This window comes from Chaetomium strumarium (genome assembly GCF_033439665.1).
Source record: "Chaetomium strumarium strain CBS 333.67 chromosome Unknown B0T15scaffold_3, whole genome shotgun sequence".
NCBI classification, from domain to species: domain Eukaryota; kingdom Fungi; phylum Ascomycota; class Sordariomycetes; order Sordariales; family Chaetomiaceae; genus Chaetomium; species Chaetomium strumarium.
This window is the reverse complement of record NW_026944431.1, coordinates 2866140-2884652: the sequence shown is the minus strand read 5'-3', so window position 1 is coordinate 2884652 and position 18513 is coordinate 2866140. Positions and strand designations below refer to the sequence as shown.

The following is an 18513-nucleotide window of genomic DNA, read 5'->3' as shown; positions in this document are numbered from 1 at the left end:
AAACCAAAGCGTGTCTAATCCATGATCCGTCCAGTATATCTCACATAACCATTTATACATGTACAACATCAGTAGGCCAGCTTTCCGTCCCGACTCTTCAATCCGCGCAAACCTGCGCTACCTCATCTTGACAGCACTCGTACCCCTTGCCGCTCGCATTAAGCAACGAACACCTTGGCAGCCCGCTTCTTGAGGCGGTACTCGACGGCGCGCTTCCGGGCGGTCGCGCTCTGGGTGAACGCCGCACTGCCGCCGAAGGGGCCGGCGGCGGCACCGTTGCGGACGCGCACAATGCACACGTTGTTGACGCCGGCGACGGTGGCGTCGCAGGTCATGCCGGCCGGCATCTGCACCTTCAGCGGGAAGTCGGTGCTGGTCGCCAGGCTGAGGCCCTGGAACCCGATGCCGGGCACGTCCTGCGTCACCTTGGCCCGCTGGAACGCGTTCGGGTCCTTGCCGCCCGACGTGCCGTCGACGGCCGCCTCCATGGGACCGGCCCCGTCTTGGTTGATCTGATTTTTGTTTCCGCTCATCAGCGTCATGCCAGTCCCAAGTACGATACCTACGTATCGCATCACAATCAGTGTAGCTCACCTGGTGGAACACCATCTCAATAGTCCCGTCATCGGCACACGTCGGCAAGCCCTCGGTGGCCCCCGTGCCCGCGGTTTGGGCCACCATGGTCTCCTTGGCCACGGTGGTCTTGGTGCCACCGCCGCCACCGAGCCCACCGAGCAGGTTCTTGAGGAACTGCCGCGCAACCTTCCTCATGCCACTGCCTCCTCCTTCTTCTTCCTCCCGCCTGTTGTTGTTGTTGTTGTTGTTGTTGTTGTTGTTGTTGTTGTTGTTGTTGTTGTTGTTGTTGTTGTTGTTGTTGTTGTTGTTGTTGTTCCTGTTGCTGCCGCCGCGCAGGGCACTCAGGTCGTCCTCGACGCCCACGGACGCGTTGGTGGCGTTGACGCTGGGCGCGGTGCCGGCGCCCATGAAGGCGGCGATCATGGTGGCCGGGTCGATGGGGCCGTTGCCCTGGGTGCGCCCCAGCGGGCCGACCTGGCCGCTGCTGATCTCGCGGTCGCGGATGATGGCCGTGTCGGCCTGCGAGCCGCACCGGTTGGTCGAACAGTCCCGCGGCGTGCCGTCGGCGATGGACAGCCCCGGCATCATCACGCCGTTGGCGCCCTTGATCATGGTGACCACGCCATGGGCCGATGTGGAGGTGGTGAGGAGGGCGAGGACGAGGAGGTCGGAGGTATACATTGTGATGAAGGTTGTGTTTTTGGTGGGTTCTCTGGGGAGGGACTGCAGAATTATTCAACAACAGGGATTTAACAAGTATATCAGATTATTTGCCTCCAGGGCTGAGAATGAAGCGTAATAAAGGAAGCGAGAAGGAAGTGAAAGCTGCTGTGAAGGGTGAAGACGCTGAAGCCCGCTGCATGAAGCCCACGACCCAACAACCAACAGAACGCCCGTCACCCTCTTTATAGTTTATAATCCTCCCTCTCCCTCCCTCCCCATCCCCAGTGAACATCCTAACTCGCAAGCTCAACCCAAACTTGGCATCCCTAGTGTACTCCCTCAATGAGAACCCGAGAAAACAAAAACAAAACGAGGCGCAGCAGCAGCAGCAGCAGCAGCAGCAGCAGCAGCGCATCATGACACAAGTCGCAGAGCAGAACAAAACGAAACAGCTTAAGCCCGCCAAGACTCGAAACAGGAGTCGAATCGCATCTTATCGTCGATCCAGCGATGGCCCCGTACCATCCGGCAGATTTTGGTTACGACAGATGGTACCTGACAAGCTTCTGCATAGGTACGGGCGCTTGATCGTCGAAACCTTGAGCGGTCTTGGCAATACAACCTTATCCCAAAGTCTGAGCCCCCCAACAAGTTCCAACAAACCCAAAACCACTAAACCGGACCGGGGGGCGGGTTGGGAAACTCGGATGCCGAGGGCGAGAAGCGGGCTCCGCTTGTTTCAGGGGCGATCTCTGAAGCAAATGGTTGCAGATCAGATTCCCTGAACTCGAGTTTATGTACAGTAGGTCGCTGGAGTCAACACGGGAATGATGATCTGTGGTAAGAAACATGCCGTTATTTCCGAAGGTCGCTGTGCCGCATCATGCATGGTTACTGTGTAGGTTAGTTACAGTCTCTAGCGAAATCGCCTTCCGCTCCAAACATCTTGCTGAATTCTCAGCGCAACGGTCCATAACCCATTTTTAGCGTTGCGGGTTATCGCCATGGAAACTCTCTTGTACCTTGCTGACGCGGTACTTGTCATATAGTCAGGTCGGTCTTGATCATCTGTTTAAATTCATACATTCTTCTATCTAGCATTTACTGGAATTATGACTTCCTTAGAATCTGAAAGATTTCCAAGCACAAACCGGGACTACCTTGGAGAAATTCAGAAGCACAAGGTAACATCCGCGTAACTGCTGCAGCTTCACCCACATTTCATCCGCTAACATTTGATCCCGCCTACAGTACGCAGCTATCCAGTGCTAACCTGGCAATTCCTCCTTCCACTGTCTATTTAACTAGTGAAGGTATAATTTCCTTAATCATCACAGGGCGTCATTTCGATTACCCACTACGTCGCGCTCATATCAAATCTATTCCATGCCTCCAGCTGGAAAATGCATAGCTGCAATATCACTGCTGCAAAGTTACGGCAAACGCCACCAATGAGAAGCTTGCCGGCTTCGCAGAGCCGAGTTCGTGTAGCCAGGCTCGCGCGCCAAACTCAGAACAACCCAACATGCGGGGTTGCTGATCCAAACGAGAAGACCGAGCCCAAAGGTTGCCAAAGACGGCATCAACTACCTTTGAGCTTCCATACAACAATCAAGCCCCATAGTTTGCACGACATTGATCGTCCGCCTGCAGCTCTCCATAGCCGCCGGCGGTTTTGTCTAGGACGGCAAGGAGGCTTTCTCCAAATCCGCCATTGGCCCCTCTTCGAGATCTCAAAGCTCTCGACCTACTTCAGGAGATACCTCCAGCGTCTTCCACACGTCTTAGCAGCTGTTTGTAATTGCCAATCCCTATATATCCCATAATCGTAGCTATAGCAGTACCGTCTTCTAACCTATACGTGCCCGCAGATCCCATGACTACCAATCTCCTCTGCCGCGCATCCCGCCCGCCTCTTCTGCTCAACACCAATGTATAGCTGTCTCTCAGCGAAACTGCGGAGAGAGCCCGGAGCCCGGCCTTCCTGAACGATGCGTCTTCTCGAACGCAACGCCGCCGGCGATATCCGCCTGACCAAGTTCTTTACCAGCAACGTTCCCCGATATGCGATACTTTCGCACACCTGGGGTACGGAGGAGGAGGAGATCAGCTTTCAGGATCTGATGGATGGTATAGGCGAAAACAAAGTCGGCTATAACAAGATCCGATTTTGTGGAGATCAAGCATGGCGTGACGGTTTGCAGTTCTTTTGGGTAGACACATGCTGCATCAACAAGCCGGACAACACGGAGCTCCAGGAAGCTATCAATTCCATGTTTCGCTGGTACCGTGATGCGGCTAAATGTTATGTTTATCTCGCAGATGTCTCGACCCCCTCCCTCGGCGCTGACGACAACTCCAGTTGGGAGCTGGCTTTTCGAAACAGCAGATGGTTCACCCGCGGATGGACCCTCCAAGAGCTTATCGCTCCACCGTCTGTCGAATTCTTCTCGAAGGAGGGCGTACATCTGGGGAACAGGAGATCTCTAGAGCAACATATTCACAATACAACGGGAATCCCTGTCGGAGCCCTTCGAGGTAGCCCTCTATCTCAGTTCAGCGTCTCCGAGCGAATGGCATGGACGGAGAAGCGCAACACCACACGCAAAGAAGACAAGGCATACTCACTACTGGGCATTTTCAACATCCACATGCCGCTTATCTATGGAGAAGGGGAAAACAATGCATTCAGACGGCTGCGAGATGAGATCAGTAAGGCTTCAAGGGCCGAACGGGTCTACGATCAAGCGGACGATCGCTGTCTGGCCGACCTGCGCTGTACGGACCCGCGGCACGACAAGATGCGCATCGAGCAGACCAAAGGCGGCTTGCTAGCAGACTCATATCGCTGGGTCCTAGACAACGCCGATTTCCGACAATGGCGCGACGATGGACAGAGCCGGCTGCTCTGGATCAAGGGCGATCCTGGCAAGGGCAAGACTATGCTACTATGTGGTATCATCAACGAACTGAAGTCCACCTGTAACTCCAGTCTTCTCTCATTCTTCTTCTGCCAGGCTACCGACGCGAGCATCAACAATGCCACGGCTGTTCTGCGCGGCCTGATCTACCTTCTCGTGGACCAACAACCATCCTTTATCTCGCACGTACGGAAGAAGTACGACGCTGCAGGGAATCCAATCTTCAGGGACGTGAATGCATGGGTAGCCTTGTCGGGGATCTTTGCCAGCATTTTAAATGACCCAAGCCTGCCTCACACCTACCTGATCATCGACGCACTTGACGAGTGTACTACAGGCTTGGACCAGCTTCTTCGCCTTGTAGTCCAGAGATCGTCGGCTTACTCGAGTGTCAAGTGGGTCGTATCTAGTCGCAACTGGCCGAGCATCGAGAAGGATCTTGACGCCGCGGCGCAGAGAGTCAGGCTGTCGCTTGAGTTGAATGAAGCGTCCGTCTCCGCGGCTGTTACTGCATATGTCCGGTTCAAGGTGGATGGGTTGGCGGAGCGAAATGAATACGACAACGACACGAGGAGCGCTATCGAGCGCTACTTGGTTACAAACGCACATGGCACCTTCCTCTGGGTGGCTTTGGTATGCCAACAGCTCGCGAACATCTCGGGATGGGAAGCAGAGGAAATGTTGACAACATTTCCACCTGGACTCGATACACTCTACAGACGGATGATGGACCAGATCTACAACTCGAGACACGCTAAGCTATTTCAAAGAATACTGGCTGTCGTCTCAGTCGTATACCGACCTATTACATTGGACGAACTACCGGCACTCGTGGACACGCCCAACCGTGTCTCTAGCAATGGCAAAGCTCTAGCAGAGATTGTAGGGCTTTGCGGCTCTTTTCTGACACTTCGCGAACGCACAATATCTTTTGTCCATCAATCCGCCAAGGACTTCTTGCTCAAACAGGCACGCGATGAGATCTTTCCATCTGGGAGAGAAGAAGTACACCGTACTATATTCTCGCGATCGCTTCGAGTTATGCAGAAAACATTGCGACGCGACATATATAACCTTGGCACTCCTGGATTTCCTATTGACAAAGTCAGACCACCCGATCCAGATCCGCTAGCTGCAGTACAGTACTCGTGCGTGTACTGGATTCACCATCTGCGTGGCTGTGATCCCGAGAAGAACGCGAACAAGGACCTCCAGGGTGGCGGATCGATCGATATCTTTCTGCGCGAGAAGTATCTCCACTGGCTAGAGGCTCTCAGCCTTCAAAAGAGCATGTCAGAAGGAGTGGCTTCAATGCTGAGCCTTGAGGATCTGTTTGAGGTAAGCTTTTAGTAGTGCGATGTAAGAGCTATACTAACATTCCGATAGGCACGAAAGGAGACATCACTTCTCATCGATCGCGTCCGAGATGCATGTCGGTTTATCCTATACCACAAGTGGGCAATTGAGAACAGCCCTCTTCAGGTGTACGCTTCCGGACTTGTATTCAGCCCAGTCGGTAGCATAACGAGGGATCAGTTTAAGAATGAGGAGTCTAAATGGATCATCCGAAAACCAACGATGGCGGACAATTGGAGCGCATGCCTACAAACGCTCGAGGGCCATAGCGACTGGGTCAACTCCGTGGCCTGGTCGCCTGATGCGAGCCGGCTGGCGTCGGCATCACGCGATAAGACAGTCAAGATCTGGGATCCGACGACCGGCCAGTGCATGGCGACGCTCGAGATCGGTCGCATCAACAGTCTCCAGTTCCATGAATATAACCCCGACCTTGTACATACCGACCTTGGCATATTCGACTTGAAAACCGTCGGAATCTGTACGGCCTTTGACTCTACCTCTACTGATCGTTCATCACCAGCCGCTATTGGATACGGCTTGAGCCGTAACGGTACCTGGATTACGTATAAAGGAAAAAACCTGCTATGGCTGCCGCCTGAGTATCGGCCATCATCTTCTGCTATATCTGGAACGGCTATGTCAATCGGCTGTTCTTCAGGCCGTATCTTGTTCTTTATCTTCACAGACAGCAATCTGATTCAGTAGTTGTACTCTTTTACTTTTGACGTTCTGGCTCCTTGCACTTTCTCTATTTTTTCTTTTCATAGCGTGCCACAGGAAGGGTGTAGGAGAACCGGTTAATTTATAGCTTCCTATGCTAATTTCTGGCACTTTCGAGAAGTTCCTCAAAACTAAAAGTCGATTCGGCACCGTAACGGTCAGGGGGTATAGACCCTTTATGTATTGCTACACGTAATAAAGGTCTTATTTAAATGGGCAAAGAGGCGGCCGCGGATTATACTGTACCAGTTGAACTCGGCCCAGATACTGGAGTTGGAGGCCCGGGTGCTTGTCACGGGGACTGTCGTCGCAGTCCAGGCTCAAGGCTCTGGTAGGCAACTGACTGTATTGCAAGAATACCAAACTTGTAGGAGGAAAGGAATCCTCGAAGACTGCAAGGTGCGAAGACTTCCAAATACAGGATGTGGGGCATGTGCCCAGATGTGGAGGGTGGGGCACCAACCAGGTTAACCAATCATGCATGCATGCACCGGAAGCCGGGCACATGACTAAGCAATGGCCTGTGCCATGGTACGGTGGGTTCCACCGTCACAGTGCTCATCACATTTCATTAGCTTGGCTGCAGGACACTCAGACGACATCATCACCATTTGCTGTTACCCTCAATTGATTGCTAATTAGCTGCCTGTGCGCAGCGACCCTCTGTTCACCTACTCCGTGCCACGATGCGACTTGCGGATGTTGACTTTGCACACCTGCGAGTAGGTCCTCGGTCCAGGAGCTATAAGTTGACTACGGTGAGTGCTGGGGAAGAATGCTTGAATTTAAACGGTATACGGATATAGGGGTAGAAGGCAGTAGCGGGGCGATAAGCAAGATGGCTAGCCAGGACCTGTGGCAAGTACAGTACCACCTAGAAGAGGTACAAGAAGGGACCCTTGTCGAGGCCCCTCAGTACCAAAAATGGCTTATAGTTCGTGCGCTGAGAATTCACCAGCGTGTCGGGGGGCGGAAGGCGATTTCGCTAGTGACGGTAGTATCTCTGGATGTGCCTGAGCTTGACCATTCCAAGGGAGACCACTAATAAATGGTAAATCCATGTTATTCTTTGGGTTGAGCGGGAAATGAAAGTAAGGTATCTCCGAGAAGAGAAAGAAGAAGAAAAGGATGGAAGAAAAAAAAGGAAATACCTGTTAGAGTATAGTCTTCAAAGTTACTATACTAATAACGTACATTATCAGCGAGCGGGACATATCAGCGAGCGGGACACTAAGTTCTTGGCATAACGCGTCCTTCCTCATCTACCTCTAACAACGCGTTTTTCCTACAACTAAAGATGTCTTCTACTTCAAAGGAAGCTAGGGTAACCTTGGCCCTCAAAGCTCTTGAAAATGATATAGAACTAAGCCTTCGAGCCGCGGCCAAGCTCTATAACGTGCCAGTTTCAACCCTCGGCTACCGACGTACCGGCCAGCCTATACGATGCGATCTTCTAGCCAATTCGAAGAAGCTTACCTAATCTAAAGAGGAGGCTATTATTCAATATATTATTGAGCTATCTATATGAGCTTTTCTGCCAAGACTATATGGTGTAGAAGATATGGCCAACCAACTGCTATACGTATATAACGCGCCCCCTGTTGGCAAGCTCTGGGTATATCGGTTTGTCAAACGCCAGCCAGAGCTCTGTATATGTTATTCGCGAAGATACGATTACTAGAGGGCAAAGTACGAGGATCCGAAGGTCATTAGCGAGTGGTTTGCCCTTGTACGGAATATTAAGGCCAAGTACGGTATTGTAGATGACGATATCTATAACTTCGACGAGACTGGGTTTATAATGGGCATTATCTTCCCGGGTATGGTGGTTACAACCTTGGATGGCCGTGGTAAGGCGAAGCTAGCCTAGCATGGCAACTACGAATGGGCGACAGTGATCTAAGGCGTTAATGCCCTTGGCTAGGTTATCCCTCCGTTCATTATCTTAGCAGCGCAGTTCTACCTCGCCAACTGGTATACTGAGTGCAACCTCCTAGCCGACTGGCGCATTGCAACTACCGAAAATGGCTGGATTACCAATATAGTAGGCCTTGATTAGATCAAGCACTTCGACTACTATATAGCGCCTCGGACAAAGGGCAAATACTGGTTATTGATCCTCGATGGCCACGAAAGCCACTATTCAACCAAGTTCGAGCTCTACTGCCAGCAGAACAACATTATCACGCTCTGTATACCTCTATATTCCTCCTACCTCCTCCAGCCACTTGATGTTGGCTGCTTTAGGCCGTTAAAGCAGGCGTACGGTCGCCAGATCGAGGACTTAATACGCGTTTATATCAACTATATAAGCAAGCTCGAGTTCCTTTATACCTTTCGTACGGCCTTCTTTGCTTCTATCACCAAGAGGAATATCCAGGGCGGTTTTGCAGGGGCTGGCCTTATGCCGTACCATCTAGAGAGGGTACTTTCGAAGCTAGATATCAAGCTTCGTATACTAACACCCCTAATCTTACGGCCAGGTACTATACAATCTTAGGTCTTCCAGACACCATACAACCCCCGAGAAGCCAACTTACAGTCAACGCTCATCAAGACTCGCATTGCCAACCATCAAAATAGCTCCCTAACTTCGATGTTGGCTGCTATAGACTAGCTTACTAAGGGTACGATAGCTATAATGCACTAGGTGGCCCTCCTTCAGGCAGAGGTATCTTCGCTCCGCAAGGCCAACAAGGCGCTAAGCAAGCGCCGGAGAGCCAAAAAAACACGTGTACGGCTTGGAGGATCACTTACTGTGCAGGAGGCACAGGAGGTAGTAGGCCAGGGGGCTATAGGTGGGGAGGCAATACAAGAAACGTAGCTGGATGGTAGTGGTGCTAGGGGGGGTCGTACGAAGGTTCGGTGCTATGGTATATGCGGCAAGCCTGGTCATAATGCCCGCACTTGCCAGGAGGGTGCAGAAGGGTCTGATTCATCTGTTTCTGATGTAATTGTAGTTGGTTCTTAGTGTTGTTGCATTGCAATTGAGAGTAGTTGTTATAGAGTAGTGGAGAGTGTCCCGCTCGCTGATATGTCCCGCTCGCTGATAATGTACGTTACTGCTAGCAAATTCTAACATATATTTATATTTCTCTAGTCTTCTATTTCTTTCTCTATCAAGCATTCTACGAAGCGTCCAATCACTGACCAGTGGCATTGCACACGCCCGCGCCAGCCGCAGCAAACACATTCGGAACAGCACACATCGTGGACGGATCAAACGACGACGGGCGATGGAAAGCAGTCGTCAAGCCATCCTGCATAATACTAGTAGCAGCGCCAGGCAACACTGCCGCGGTGCTCGTGCTCAAGATGCGAGAACCAGTAGTCTCGCTGGCCGCGGCCTCGTCCTTGTCGGGCATGCTTGTGTTGACCGCCAGCGTAAAGACGATCTCCTCGCGGTGGAGCAAGATATCCTCGGCAGCTAGCGCGTCGCCATATTCGACCTCCAGTATCAGCTCGAGCGGAGTGAGTGCGTCGTAGACCAGCGACAGCGGGTCCAAGTTGCCGCACCGCGTGTGCGTGGCGATCTTAATGCCGAGGCCCTTGTTCCACAGCGTCACGGTGAAACACGACTCGGACCCTTGCCCCACTAGCGCGACGCTGCCGACGGTTATGTTGAGGTTTTCCCCCGCCGAGACCGGGTAGCTGAACGACTTGGCTGGGTCGTCGGGGCTCAAGACATCGGCGAGGGTGATGCCCGGGTAGACGCGAGTATCTTCCCTAACGTCCTCGTCGTCGGTGGCGGTGAGCCCGCGGTCCATGACCAGGTTGGCGAAGAATGCCGGGGTTCTGGTGCCCTCTTCGTCGATGAACGCAGCGATGCCTCCGGTCTTGATGACGGCTGGCACCAGAACATTATTCTGCGAACACTCGCTCCACTCAACGCCGTCAACGGCATGGTCACCCGTGAAGGCAGCCATGTTGATGCACACGAGATGCACACGTATCCCCTCCTCTCTGGCTCGCTGCAGTTGCGTGAGCGTTTCTTCAGCGGACTCCGAAGCCTCCGCTCCGGCGGTGATGAGAACCACAGCGCCTCGGTCGGTATAAGTCTCGGGCTGGGCGTAGATGGTCTCGGCGATGCCCAACTCGAGGCCGCTGGCGATATGGCGCGGACCGCCCGGCGAAGAAGAGAGGTCGAAGGTCGCATGGTTCGGGTAGCCCATTGGATAGAGAAGGCGAGCAGATTCGTGGAACTCGACTACCGCTACTCTGTCCAGCCCGTGCATGCCCGTCAACTGCGAATTGATCGCCCTGGCGAGTCTCCCCTCCAGCAGCCTGAAATGGCCGAGCGCATCTCCCACCGACTTGTCGAGGGCAAGGACCACGGTGCGCTTGCGGCAGTCCCGCACCGGGTCGTCGCGGGTCAGAGCACAGATCATGAGGTTACCACTGACGGTCCCGTATCTCAGCCGTAGCTCTTCTCGAAACTCACGCCAAGCGTCGCGCGAGTGCTGGATCGCCGCTTGCACCGCCCGCTGGAAATTCTCCGAAGCCGCTTCCGACCTGGGGTAACACGGAACCTCGCCAAAGGTGCCGTCGAGGTTGATGATGCCCGTGTCCTTGCTCAAGCCGTAGTGCGTGATGCGTCCCTGGCAGTCCCCGGCCCCGCCGAGGTTGTCTGGTATCGAGAAGCATCCCGTTGTGAGGTTGTGGGGGATCTGATCCGGTGATATGGGCCCGTTGGCTCGCATGTCCAGAAATGGTGCCGTGCCGTTGAGGCCCAGTCCTGGTGGGTTCGACGCACTAATCGGCCGGGTCGGATCGGCCATGTCGGCCCAGTTGCTGTGGGCATAAAAGTCCTGAACACCATGCAACGCCCTTCCAAACCCCTCGATGGCGCCGCACTTTGACCTGCCGAACCCTTCCCCCTGCAGTGCCGGGAACGCGAAGCCGCAGTCATAAGGCGTGGACAACTGCACCATGTCCTGCCGTATCCGCCTCCGCTCGTCCAGTAAGCGGCCCGCCTCTTTCAGGCCCTGGCGGAAGCGACTGCGGAGGTGGTCGACGCAAGCCTGCAGTTTGGCAGTGGCTTCCTCGCGGGTCTGCGGATAGCCAGGGACGTCGAGGAAGTCAGCGTTGTCGCAGTGAGCCTCGGGCCCTTCGGGCACCGGGTCGAACGTATCGGGAGAGCCGACAGCACCGTTGAATCCCGCACCGGGAATGGCCACGCCCATCACGACTCGGTGGTAGCCGGCGAGTTGGTCAAGCGACCGCGGCTCGAAGCAGCTGCCGTCCGACCGTTTGCCGCTCTCACTAATCAATAACCGGTATCAGCGTCAACCACGGGTTCCCATACAGGAGTGCGTGGGAGTCAAGGTCCACGGTCTACCGTACCACTGGAAGGACAAGCGAGTTATCATCTCGTGTTCATTGTGCTGCCCTACGAAGATGGGTTCGTTGATGGTGCCAAAGGCTGCTGCGAGGGCAGCCCATGAGGTAAGAAGGATCCCGATGAGGAACGCCATTGCGTCGCGCCGGTGCCCTGCTGCCTCAGACATCGCTCACTCCAGGTCCAGGACGCTATATTTGCGTCGCGGCCGACAGCGGGCGAGGAGTGCAGCGCAGGAACCTCCCTTGACGAGGGGCTGAAAATTCCGCAACAGCAACGGAGGGACTTTCGGCAGGGTGGGAATGAGATTTCTGGAAATTCATCGTAACGACAGTCGTCCGGGGAAGGATCGTTACAAGCGGCGGTGGAAACGTGATTCAAAGAACGGGCAGCATATTTTCTCTTCAAATTTGTCTGTTGACTTGCAGAATACTGCGAGATATCGTGTACTATCTCGTCCCTACTCATCAGGTGTTGAGAAGAGGACCGCGATAGCCATGCAAGGCAGGGAGCGATGACGTATCACCTTACTAGCGCGTCGGCGGCTAGAATTTCGCGTGGGACCCCATTTCAGCGCCAGTGGGTCCTTCCTGCCTGGAGATATCCAGGGGCTGAAAACGCTCGCTGACTGACTCTTCCCCTACCTCCGGTAATGAATAAACGGCGATTTGTATAATCGATAATAAAGGATTCCAGGTGCATACGTAAGGAATCTTTCGTCATGAGTGCGTCAATAGACATCTCAGGAGCATTAATCTGTATCTGATGCGCCACGCTCTCCTCTTCGTGGCTCCGAAACATGCAAACAATCGGCTCCAATTCTTGGCCTCCAATCCATTATCATTATCCCCAACGACAACAGCCACAACTAACTAAAAAACCCAACACAACCTCCGCCTCGTCCCTTGCTAATAAACAAAGTCTACCACAACCGGAACGGCCTCAGCCGCGCAGCCGCCCCGGCCGTACTAACCGGCGCCGTAACCTGGCCATCGGTCCCATTCGACGACCCACTCGGAGTCGGCAGCGCAGTCACCTCGGTCTCGCTCTGCGTCGTTGTTGGCGTGGTGGGGCCGTGTCCATCCGAACCGGTAGTCGTCGGGGCAGGAGACCCATCATCATCCCCGCCGCCGCCGCCGTCACACTCGCCATCGTCTCCGCTGGCCGTGACGACGCTGTACACCGTTTTGCAGCCGCCCAGGCCTTCTGCCCCGCACCCTTCGTCGCATCCGTACGAGCGGTAGATGGTCGGCGGGGTATCCGGGCAGGTGCCGCACCCGGCCGTGATGGTCGCCGGGACCACGCAGTCGACGGTCATGCAGGTGCTGCAGATCGCGGTGGTGGACACGACGGCCGCGCAGCCGGAGACTGATTCGAGCGTGGCTATTGTGCCGCTCTGGCTCAGGGCCGGGGCGGCGCTGTGCAGGGGCGGGGCGTTAGACGAATACTAGTAATAGCAGGTGGGTTGTGGTGTAGACGGTTCGGTGGCGTGGAGCGAATTTGGGGGACTTACATGGCCACGCAGGTTGTCAGAAGTTTTAGCGTGTAATGCATCGTCGTTTGGGTTCAGCTTTTGCTAGGTGGGATGCTGCGTTGGAGAGCGGGTGGGCAAATCGGGGCGGAATGGAAGTGACAAATGGTAACGGCGGCGCGTTGGCACCTTAAAACCTCCATTCGTATACCCCATCCGAGGTAGGTGCTAGCGCGGTGGTGATCCGATTGACCAACTTCGGTAAGAACGGACGATAGGGTGCATTGAGACGGCGTACGTCATGGTGCGACCATCAAAGAAGTCTCATTTGTGGCGGGAGCGGTGAGGGGTCATACAAAAGGCTCGGCACCTTCCCATTTCCATGAGGATCTGCCCGGCCGTTGTTGCCCAGCTGCTAAGTTACCTTACCGTTCGACCTGAATCTCGCGCAAAACGAGCTGCCAGAAGAAGCAGTCGCGATGTCCTCGCTTACACAAATGTGCGGGGATGTAGTAAGTGTGTGTCGAAGACGGGCGTCATGGATGACGGGACTAGGGGACGCCGAGCCCATCCAGCCCCTCCAAAGTTCTAATTTGAGGTACAGACGCATGTAGTCTGTATCAATCCCCATGCAGCGAAGATGTATAGCCTGTTGTCAATTAAATATGAGTCCATAGGAAACATAGTTCCAAGACATCATATGCTTCTCTACACTCTGCCCTAGTAATCCTTGAAATCCAGTGCGAGATCCGAACTATATATGCTGCTAGATTCTATTCCAGGCACTCGGACATATTTAAAGCTCCATCAGTTCCGATACGTACTTTCTTGGCTTGCATGAAGGGTTTCGGTGACGAGGATGGAACTTATCATGGTACGTAGCCGATGTTGAAAGTACCTATGCTTAATATCCTATCCTTCTGTTAAGTGTCAACTACTCGGTAGTCTCTATAGGCTTCTGCATACCAGGTGAAGGCCGATGAGATGGCAATCCCGCCGTACCTCAGTATGCTAGCGCCGATCAAGCCGTATCCGGCATTCGCGTCGAGCGGCCCAGGTTGCGGCAGGTATATCAACAACCTCCCCAGAGAAGAGAGGATGACAGAATTTGAATCCCACAACTGCCAGGCGTGGCACTACTGGGAGCAGAGGCGGCCCGTTAAGCATGCGGATAAGCATGTTAGCGGATAACTTATCGTGGAGCGACTTGGCTGTCAGGGCGCTGTCCAGGGGCTACAGGTCCTCAAGCGTCAAGACCTCGTTGTATCCCGCCAAGAACATCCGGTTGAGCCAGAAGTAGACGCCAAGGGAGAAGATTCCACTTGTCTCTTCCGTGCTGTGCTTCTTCGCGTCCAGCAGACCCATCTCGGTTTGTGGCGGGCGTCTAGGAGCAAGATTGGCGCCTTGACAGCTATAGCACTAACGAAGATGCTACTGTACGTGACCTCGGACTTGCCATCCGACGAGGGGGAAAGCGCCCTTGCCTGAGCCGTGTCCAAGGCGAGAGTCAGAGCCAAGTATAGGTTTAGCAGCACAGACGGTCAGGGGCTTCGGCTGTGATCTAGGACATTGAGCGAGGCCATAAACAGGGTCGACACAAGCTTCAGGGCCGACGAAGCTTTGAATATGCGGGTTACATGGAAGGCTCGAACGGCAACCAAGATGAGAAGCGAGAATCCCAGTCCAGTCCAACATAGACTAAGATCGCGGCCTACGTCCAGATTCTAATCAGAAATGCTTTTCGTCTATAGATAGGCCATCCTGTACGCATCATAGCGAGAACATACGGACCGTATCACTTTGATGCGTCGGAACACCGGAGCATGCACCACGATGGGCTTCCGGGCCTGGGAAAGCGTCCGACAGAAGAATGTTATGATGAACAGGACGGGTGGTATGATTGGAAGGAACAGCTGCTCGAACTAGACGCTAAAGCCGAGGTCATTTTGGCTTGGATTCAGCTGGAGCACATCGTTTTCTCCCGTAATGAACCTAGTGATAGGTACGTTGGCGGGCTCCTCTAAGTACTGCTGAATCTGACGGCTTCCCGTTTGATTCGAGCCGACCTTGTGAAGATATCAAGTTGGAGGTGAATGCAAGGCAACCGGCGTGTATTGGCATTGATAGGGATCAAGCTTGTCGTGTACTTTTAGAGGGAGCCATTGGTTGAAAAACGCTCGGACTTCCAGGTAGACGGTCACAGCGTAGCGTGTAAAAAGAAGATCCTGTTGTGACTACCTCTAGCCGTTGAAGTGAAGTAAGCTGGATTACGCATGTTCTCAAACATGATGAATCACCGAATGGATTCGCATTGAATCCGCGGATTATCCGTGATACCAGTCACCAGGCGACCAGATGTACCTTCCTATCTCGCTGTCCAAGCACCCATTGCACCCCAAGGTTGCGAATTCGCCAAGATGGAGATTGATAAGCCGCAGCATGCTCCTACCGTTCATTACATCACTTACTCTACTCCACGTCCCCTGTGCTACCTACATAGTTGAGCATCACACTGGGAAGATGATGATCACATCGTGTTAAAAAGGGAGAATGTAAGTGGTGGGATGGTGCGTGACTGCAGCGGTGCTAGTATCATTAACTTCAAGTCTATTAGATCATAGACTGTCCCGCACCGACTTCCGTCTGGTCTGGAACCTGGACTACTACCGTATAAAAGGGCGTGCACTCAGCCTCGCCCCTTCCCCTTCGCAGGGCATCTTTAAGATTCATTTCCATTCTTTCCAACGTCATCGCGTCCGTGACCATCAAGTTTAACTTTACAACTTGTCAATAACTACGAATAAACATCAAGCATGTCTGCCACCGCCGCTGCCACCGCCGCCGTCGCCGCCACGCCGAAGTGCAACTTTTTCTGGAAACCAAACGACTACTTCGGCGAGCTTAGCCAGTGGTATAAGGCGCCCTTCGTCTGCGACGATGACGCCTTCACCACCGTGGACGAGTTCGTGATGTTCCAGAAGGCTAAAGTCTTCGGAGACGCGGAGATGGCCACGAAAATCATCTTTGGAGCATACGTCCACTCATCGACGTACGCCAATATGGAACGGGAGGTGAAGAACTTCGACCAGGAGGTCTGGTACGAACACGCCTTCCGGACTGTCGTTCTCGCGAACTTGTGCAAGTTCACGCAGAACGAGAGACTCAGAGAGATCTTGATGGGCACCGGGGACAACGTTCTCATCGAGATTAACCCGCAGGACAAGATCTGGGAGATCGGCTTCTCGAGGTACGACGAGTGGCTCAATCCCAACAGATACGCGGCCAAGAAGACCGGCATGGCCATGATGTACGCCAGAGACCTGATCCGGGAGCGACTGGAGCGAGGAGATGAGGAGCCGTTCGTCGCGTCGTCGGAGTTGCCCGAGATGGACATCGAGGCGATCCTCAAGGACTATCGGGCGAGAGTGCAGAAACTGCGACTCTACAAAAAGGGTCGCATCGTTAATCATCATGCCTGGAAAAAACTAAGATGACGTCGACGATGCTCGCGGTATGGGCACGTGCGTGGCGAACTCGACCAACATCCCTGATGGACGAGTTGATGGGATCGTCGTGAGTCTGACAGCATGACACTAGAGGACGTGGGATCCAAAATCAAAAGGTACAGTACACCGACAACGTTACGCTTCGTACAGAAGCCCATCCCAATCCAGCATTCTCATCAGTCCGTTGCCAGTCGCTAATCGCTTTAGCAGCAGATCCCAGGTTACTGCTACTCTCGAGACGGAGCCGCAGTATAGCACCAAACAGCGCGCCGTCAACACCCTCAAACCCTCATTGCAAGAACGTCGCCGGAACCTCGGGCCCTATTGAGTCAATTAGCACAATACGGTCCGGCTGGCATTGTCTGGATAACAACTTACCCCAGACATGCAAGTTATCCGGCGCCGCCTTGGTGCGGTGCGTGGGCTCCCTCATGTCCAGCAGGTCGCCGTCGACATAGTGCTCCATGATAAAGCCCGATGGGTCGAACCTGGTTTTCAAGAAAAAAGGCCAGTATCAGCACACACATCCACAAAGCCCACAATCTTCTGCCGAACAGTCGACGTCGCCTACCAGTAATCAAAGATCTGGCTGCCCATGACGTGTCTCCCGACGCCCCAGCAGTTGGTGTACCCCTGGTGGCGCAGCCAGTCGTGCCCCAGCACCTGCGCATCGAAGTCGTGCGTCTCGAAGGACGAGTGGTGGACGTGCATCTTCGGGCCCTCGAAGAAGAAGAAGCAGTGGTGGTCGACCAGCTCGTCGCCGCGGTTCAGCCGGAAGAAGACGGTGTTGTCGACGCCTTGGTCGTTGTGGACAAGCTGTAATCGAGAGGGTGTTGTTAGCTCATGTTTGGAGATGGTCCTTTTGGTTGTGTTTTGGAGATGGTTCTTTGGATTGTGTATGTATGCTTGGGTCTTCCGCTGCTTACCTCGCTCGGGTGGAAGTTGAAGTAGGACGAATAGAACTCGTAGCATTTGGCGAAGTTGGTCACGCACATGCCGAAGTGGCCTAGCTTGTGTACCGGCGCCGGCCGCTTCTTGAAGCGCTGGAACTCGTTGGGGCCGCGGTTCTTCTCGCAAGGCTGTTTTGCAATCTGTTAGACCTGCCATCAAGGGCGAAATACTAGAATGGCTGTAGGCAACTCACATAGTTGAACTTGAGCATAGGAAACCCTGGATCCTCCAACGCCACTGGTGTTTGCCCGTAGACGAGATGGAAGGGGAATCCATCCACAGGGTCGTAGAAGGTCACTCGCTTGCCGCCGCCCGGAACGTCCTTCATCTCGTGCACCTCGGTTGCCCTGCACTCCTTCGGCAATACCTTGGAAGCGTGAACTAGGTCCTCCTCCGACTCGACTACGAACGCTGCACCGCCGAACTCGTTCTTGTCCGCAGCCTCGAGGGCGAGGACGAAGGGCTCGGTGCCATACCCGCGGTAGAACGTGGTCTTGCCAACCTGGGCTGTGTCTACGAAGCCGAAGTCCAGGGCGAACTTCTTGGCTTTCTCGATGTCCTCGTGCTTGTACCAGACGTGGGCAATGCGCACCAGCTGGATCTTCTTGATTGGGTTTGATGGTAATCCGGACGCCATGGTGGGGCTGTCTTGTGGGATCCTGGGATGTGATACTCGAGTCCGGCAGTTACCGCAATCAGCGATTTGACGTATGTGGTTGAAGACTTGAATATTGAATGCTTCCAAGTTAAACTGATGAGTGTCCCCAAAGTCTTAAAACTGTCCACTCAGTCGTCCTCGCACCGAGCACACGGTCCGGGAGATATATTTGGGGTCCGTCCGCCAAGAAACACCTGCCCCGCGGGGCAGTGGTGGGGTAAACACGATGGGTGGCGGAGAACGGCAATTTCATGGGACAAATGATCACCAAGACGCGGCGCTTCCGGTCGGGAAACGGCAGTTGCTGCACGACGTCACTGAAATCTACCCAATAGCGGGCCCCGGGTAAT

General features: G+C 54.0%; 6 protein-coding genes across 6 annotated transcripts; 2 read left to right on the top strand and 4 right to left on the bottom strand.

Moving 5' to 3' along the window:
* Positions 1 to 158: 158 nt before the first annotated feature.
* On the bottom strand, positions 159 to 1530 carry B0T15DRAFT_432532 (uncharacterized protein; the record flags this gene model as incomplete). Its single annotated transcript, XM_062865757.1, has 4 exons — positions 918 to 1530; positions 777 to 802; positions 595 to 702; positions 159 to 512 (listed from the first exon to the last, which is right to left on the bottom strand). The coding sequence occupies exons 1-4, from the start codon at positions 1255 to 1257 to the stop codon at positions 159 to 161; spliced, it is 828 nt and encodes a 275-aa protein (XP_062722958.1). The 5' UTR covers positions 1258 to 1530.
* Positions 1531 to 3148: 1618 nt separating this feature from the next.
* B0T15DRAFT_166580 (NACHT domain-containing protein) lies at positions 3149 to 6320 on the top strand. Its single transcript, XM_062862170.1, has 2 exons — positions 3149 to 5498; positions 5547 to 6320. The coding sequence occupies exons 1-2, from the start codon at positions 3231 to 3233 to the stop codon at positions 6222 to 6224; spliced, it is 2946 nt and encodes a 981-aa protein (XP_062722957.1). The 5' UTR covers positions 3149 to 3230; the 3' UTR covers positions 6225 to 6320.
* A 2938-nt stretch (positions 6321 to 9258) lies between these two features.
* Positions 9259 to 12141, bottom strand: B0T15DRAFT_432526 (uncharacterized protein). The gene is made up of 2 exons (XM_062865756.1): positions 11583 to 12141; positions 9259 to 11501 (listed from the first exon to the last, which is right to left on the bottom strand). The coding sequence occupies exons 1-2, from the start codon at positions 11744 to 11746 to the stop codon at positions 9383 to 9385; spliced, it is 2283 nt and encodes a 760-aa protein (XP_062722956.1). The 5' UTR covers positions 11747 to 12141; the 3' UTR covers positions 9259 to 9382.
* Positions 12142 to 12231: 90 nt separating this feature from the next.
* Positions 12232 to 14413, bottom strand: B0T15DRAFT_501728 (uncharacterized protein; the record flags this gene model as incomplete). The annotated part of the gene is made up of 2 exons (XM_062867403.1): positions 12232 to 12995; positions 14286 to 14413. The coding sequence occupies 2 exons, from the start codon at positions 14411 to 14413 to the stop codon at positions 12500 to 12502; spliced, it is 624 nt and encodes a 207-aa protein (XP_062722955.1). The 3' UTR covers positions 12232 to 12499.
* A 1434-nt stretch (positions 14414 to 15847) lies between these two features.
* Positions 15848 to 16542, top strand: B0T15DRAFT_553637 (uncharacterized protein; the record flags this gene model as incomplete). Its single annotated transcript, XM_062870329.1, has 1 exon — positions 15848 to 16542. Exon 1 carries the CDS (start codon positions 15862 to 15864, stop codon positions 16540 to 16542), a length of 681 nt encoding a protein of 226 aa, XP_062722954.1. The 5' UTR covers positions 15848 to 15861.
* Positions 16543 to 16741: 199 nt separating this feature from the next.
* B0T15DRAFT_166516 (Glyoxalase/Bleomycin resistance protein/Dihydroxybiphenyl dioxygenase) lies at positions 16742 to 18457 on the bottom strand. Its single transcript, XM_062862169.1, has 4 exons — positions 17699 to 18457; positions 17481 to 17633; positions 17126 to 17370; positions 16742 to 17042 (listed from the first exon to the last, which is right to left on the bottom strand). The coding sequence occupies exons 1-4, from the start codon at positions 18140 to 18142 to the stop codon at positions 16844 to 16846; spliced, it is 1041 nt and encodes a 346-aa protein (XP_062722953.1). The 5' UTR covers positions 18143 to 18457; the 3' UTR covers positions 16742 to 16843.
* Between the last annotated feature and the right edge of the window lie 56 nt (positions 18458 to 18513).

What these genes read in the sequence shown, in the direction of transcription:
- B0T15DRAFT_166580 (XM_062862170.1), top strand. Translation starts at nt 3,231, where the DNA reads ATGCGTCTTCTCGAACGCAACGCCGCCGGCGATATCCGCCTGACCAAG. An exon ending in GCCTTGAGGATCTGTTTGAG is followed by an intron (nt 5,499 to 5,546) that starts GTAAGCTTTTAG and finishes ACATTCCGATAG; the next exon opens with GCACGAAAGGAGACATCACT.
- B0T15DRAFT_432526 (XM_062865756.1), bottom strand. Translation starts at nt 11,746, where the DNA reads ATGTCTGAGGCAGCAGGGCACCGGCGCGACGCAATGGCGTTCCTCATC. An exon ending in ACTCGCTTGTCCTTCCAGTG is followed by an intron (nt 11,502 to 11,582) that starts GTACGGTAGACC and finishes GTTATTGATTAG; the next exon opens with TGAGAGCGGCAAACGGTCGG.
- B0T15DRAFT_166516 (XM_062862169.1), bottom strand. Translation starts at nt 18,142, where the DNA reads ATGGCGTCCGGATTACCATCAAACCCAATCAAGAAGATCCAGCTGGTG. An exon ending in TCAACTTCCACCCGAGCGAG is followed by an intron (nt 17,371 to 17,480) that starts GTAAGCAGCGGA and finishes TCTCGATTACAG; the next exon opens with CTTGTCCACAACGACCAAGG. An exon ending in AGCCAGATCTTTGATTACTG is followed by an intron (nt 17,043 to 17,125) that starts GTAGGCGACGTC and finishes CTTGAAAACCAG; the next exon opens with GTTCGACCCATCGGGCTTTA.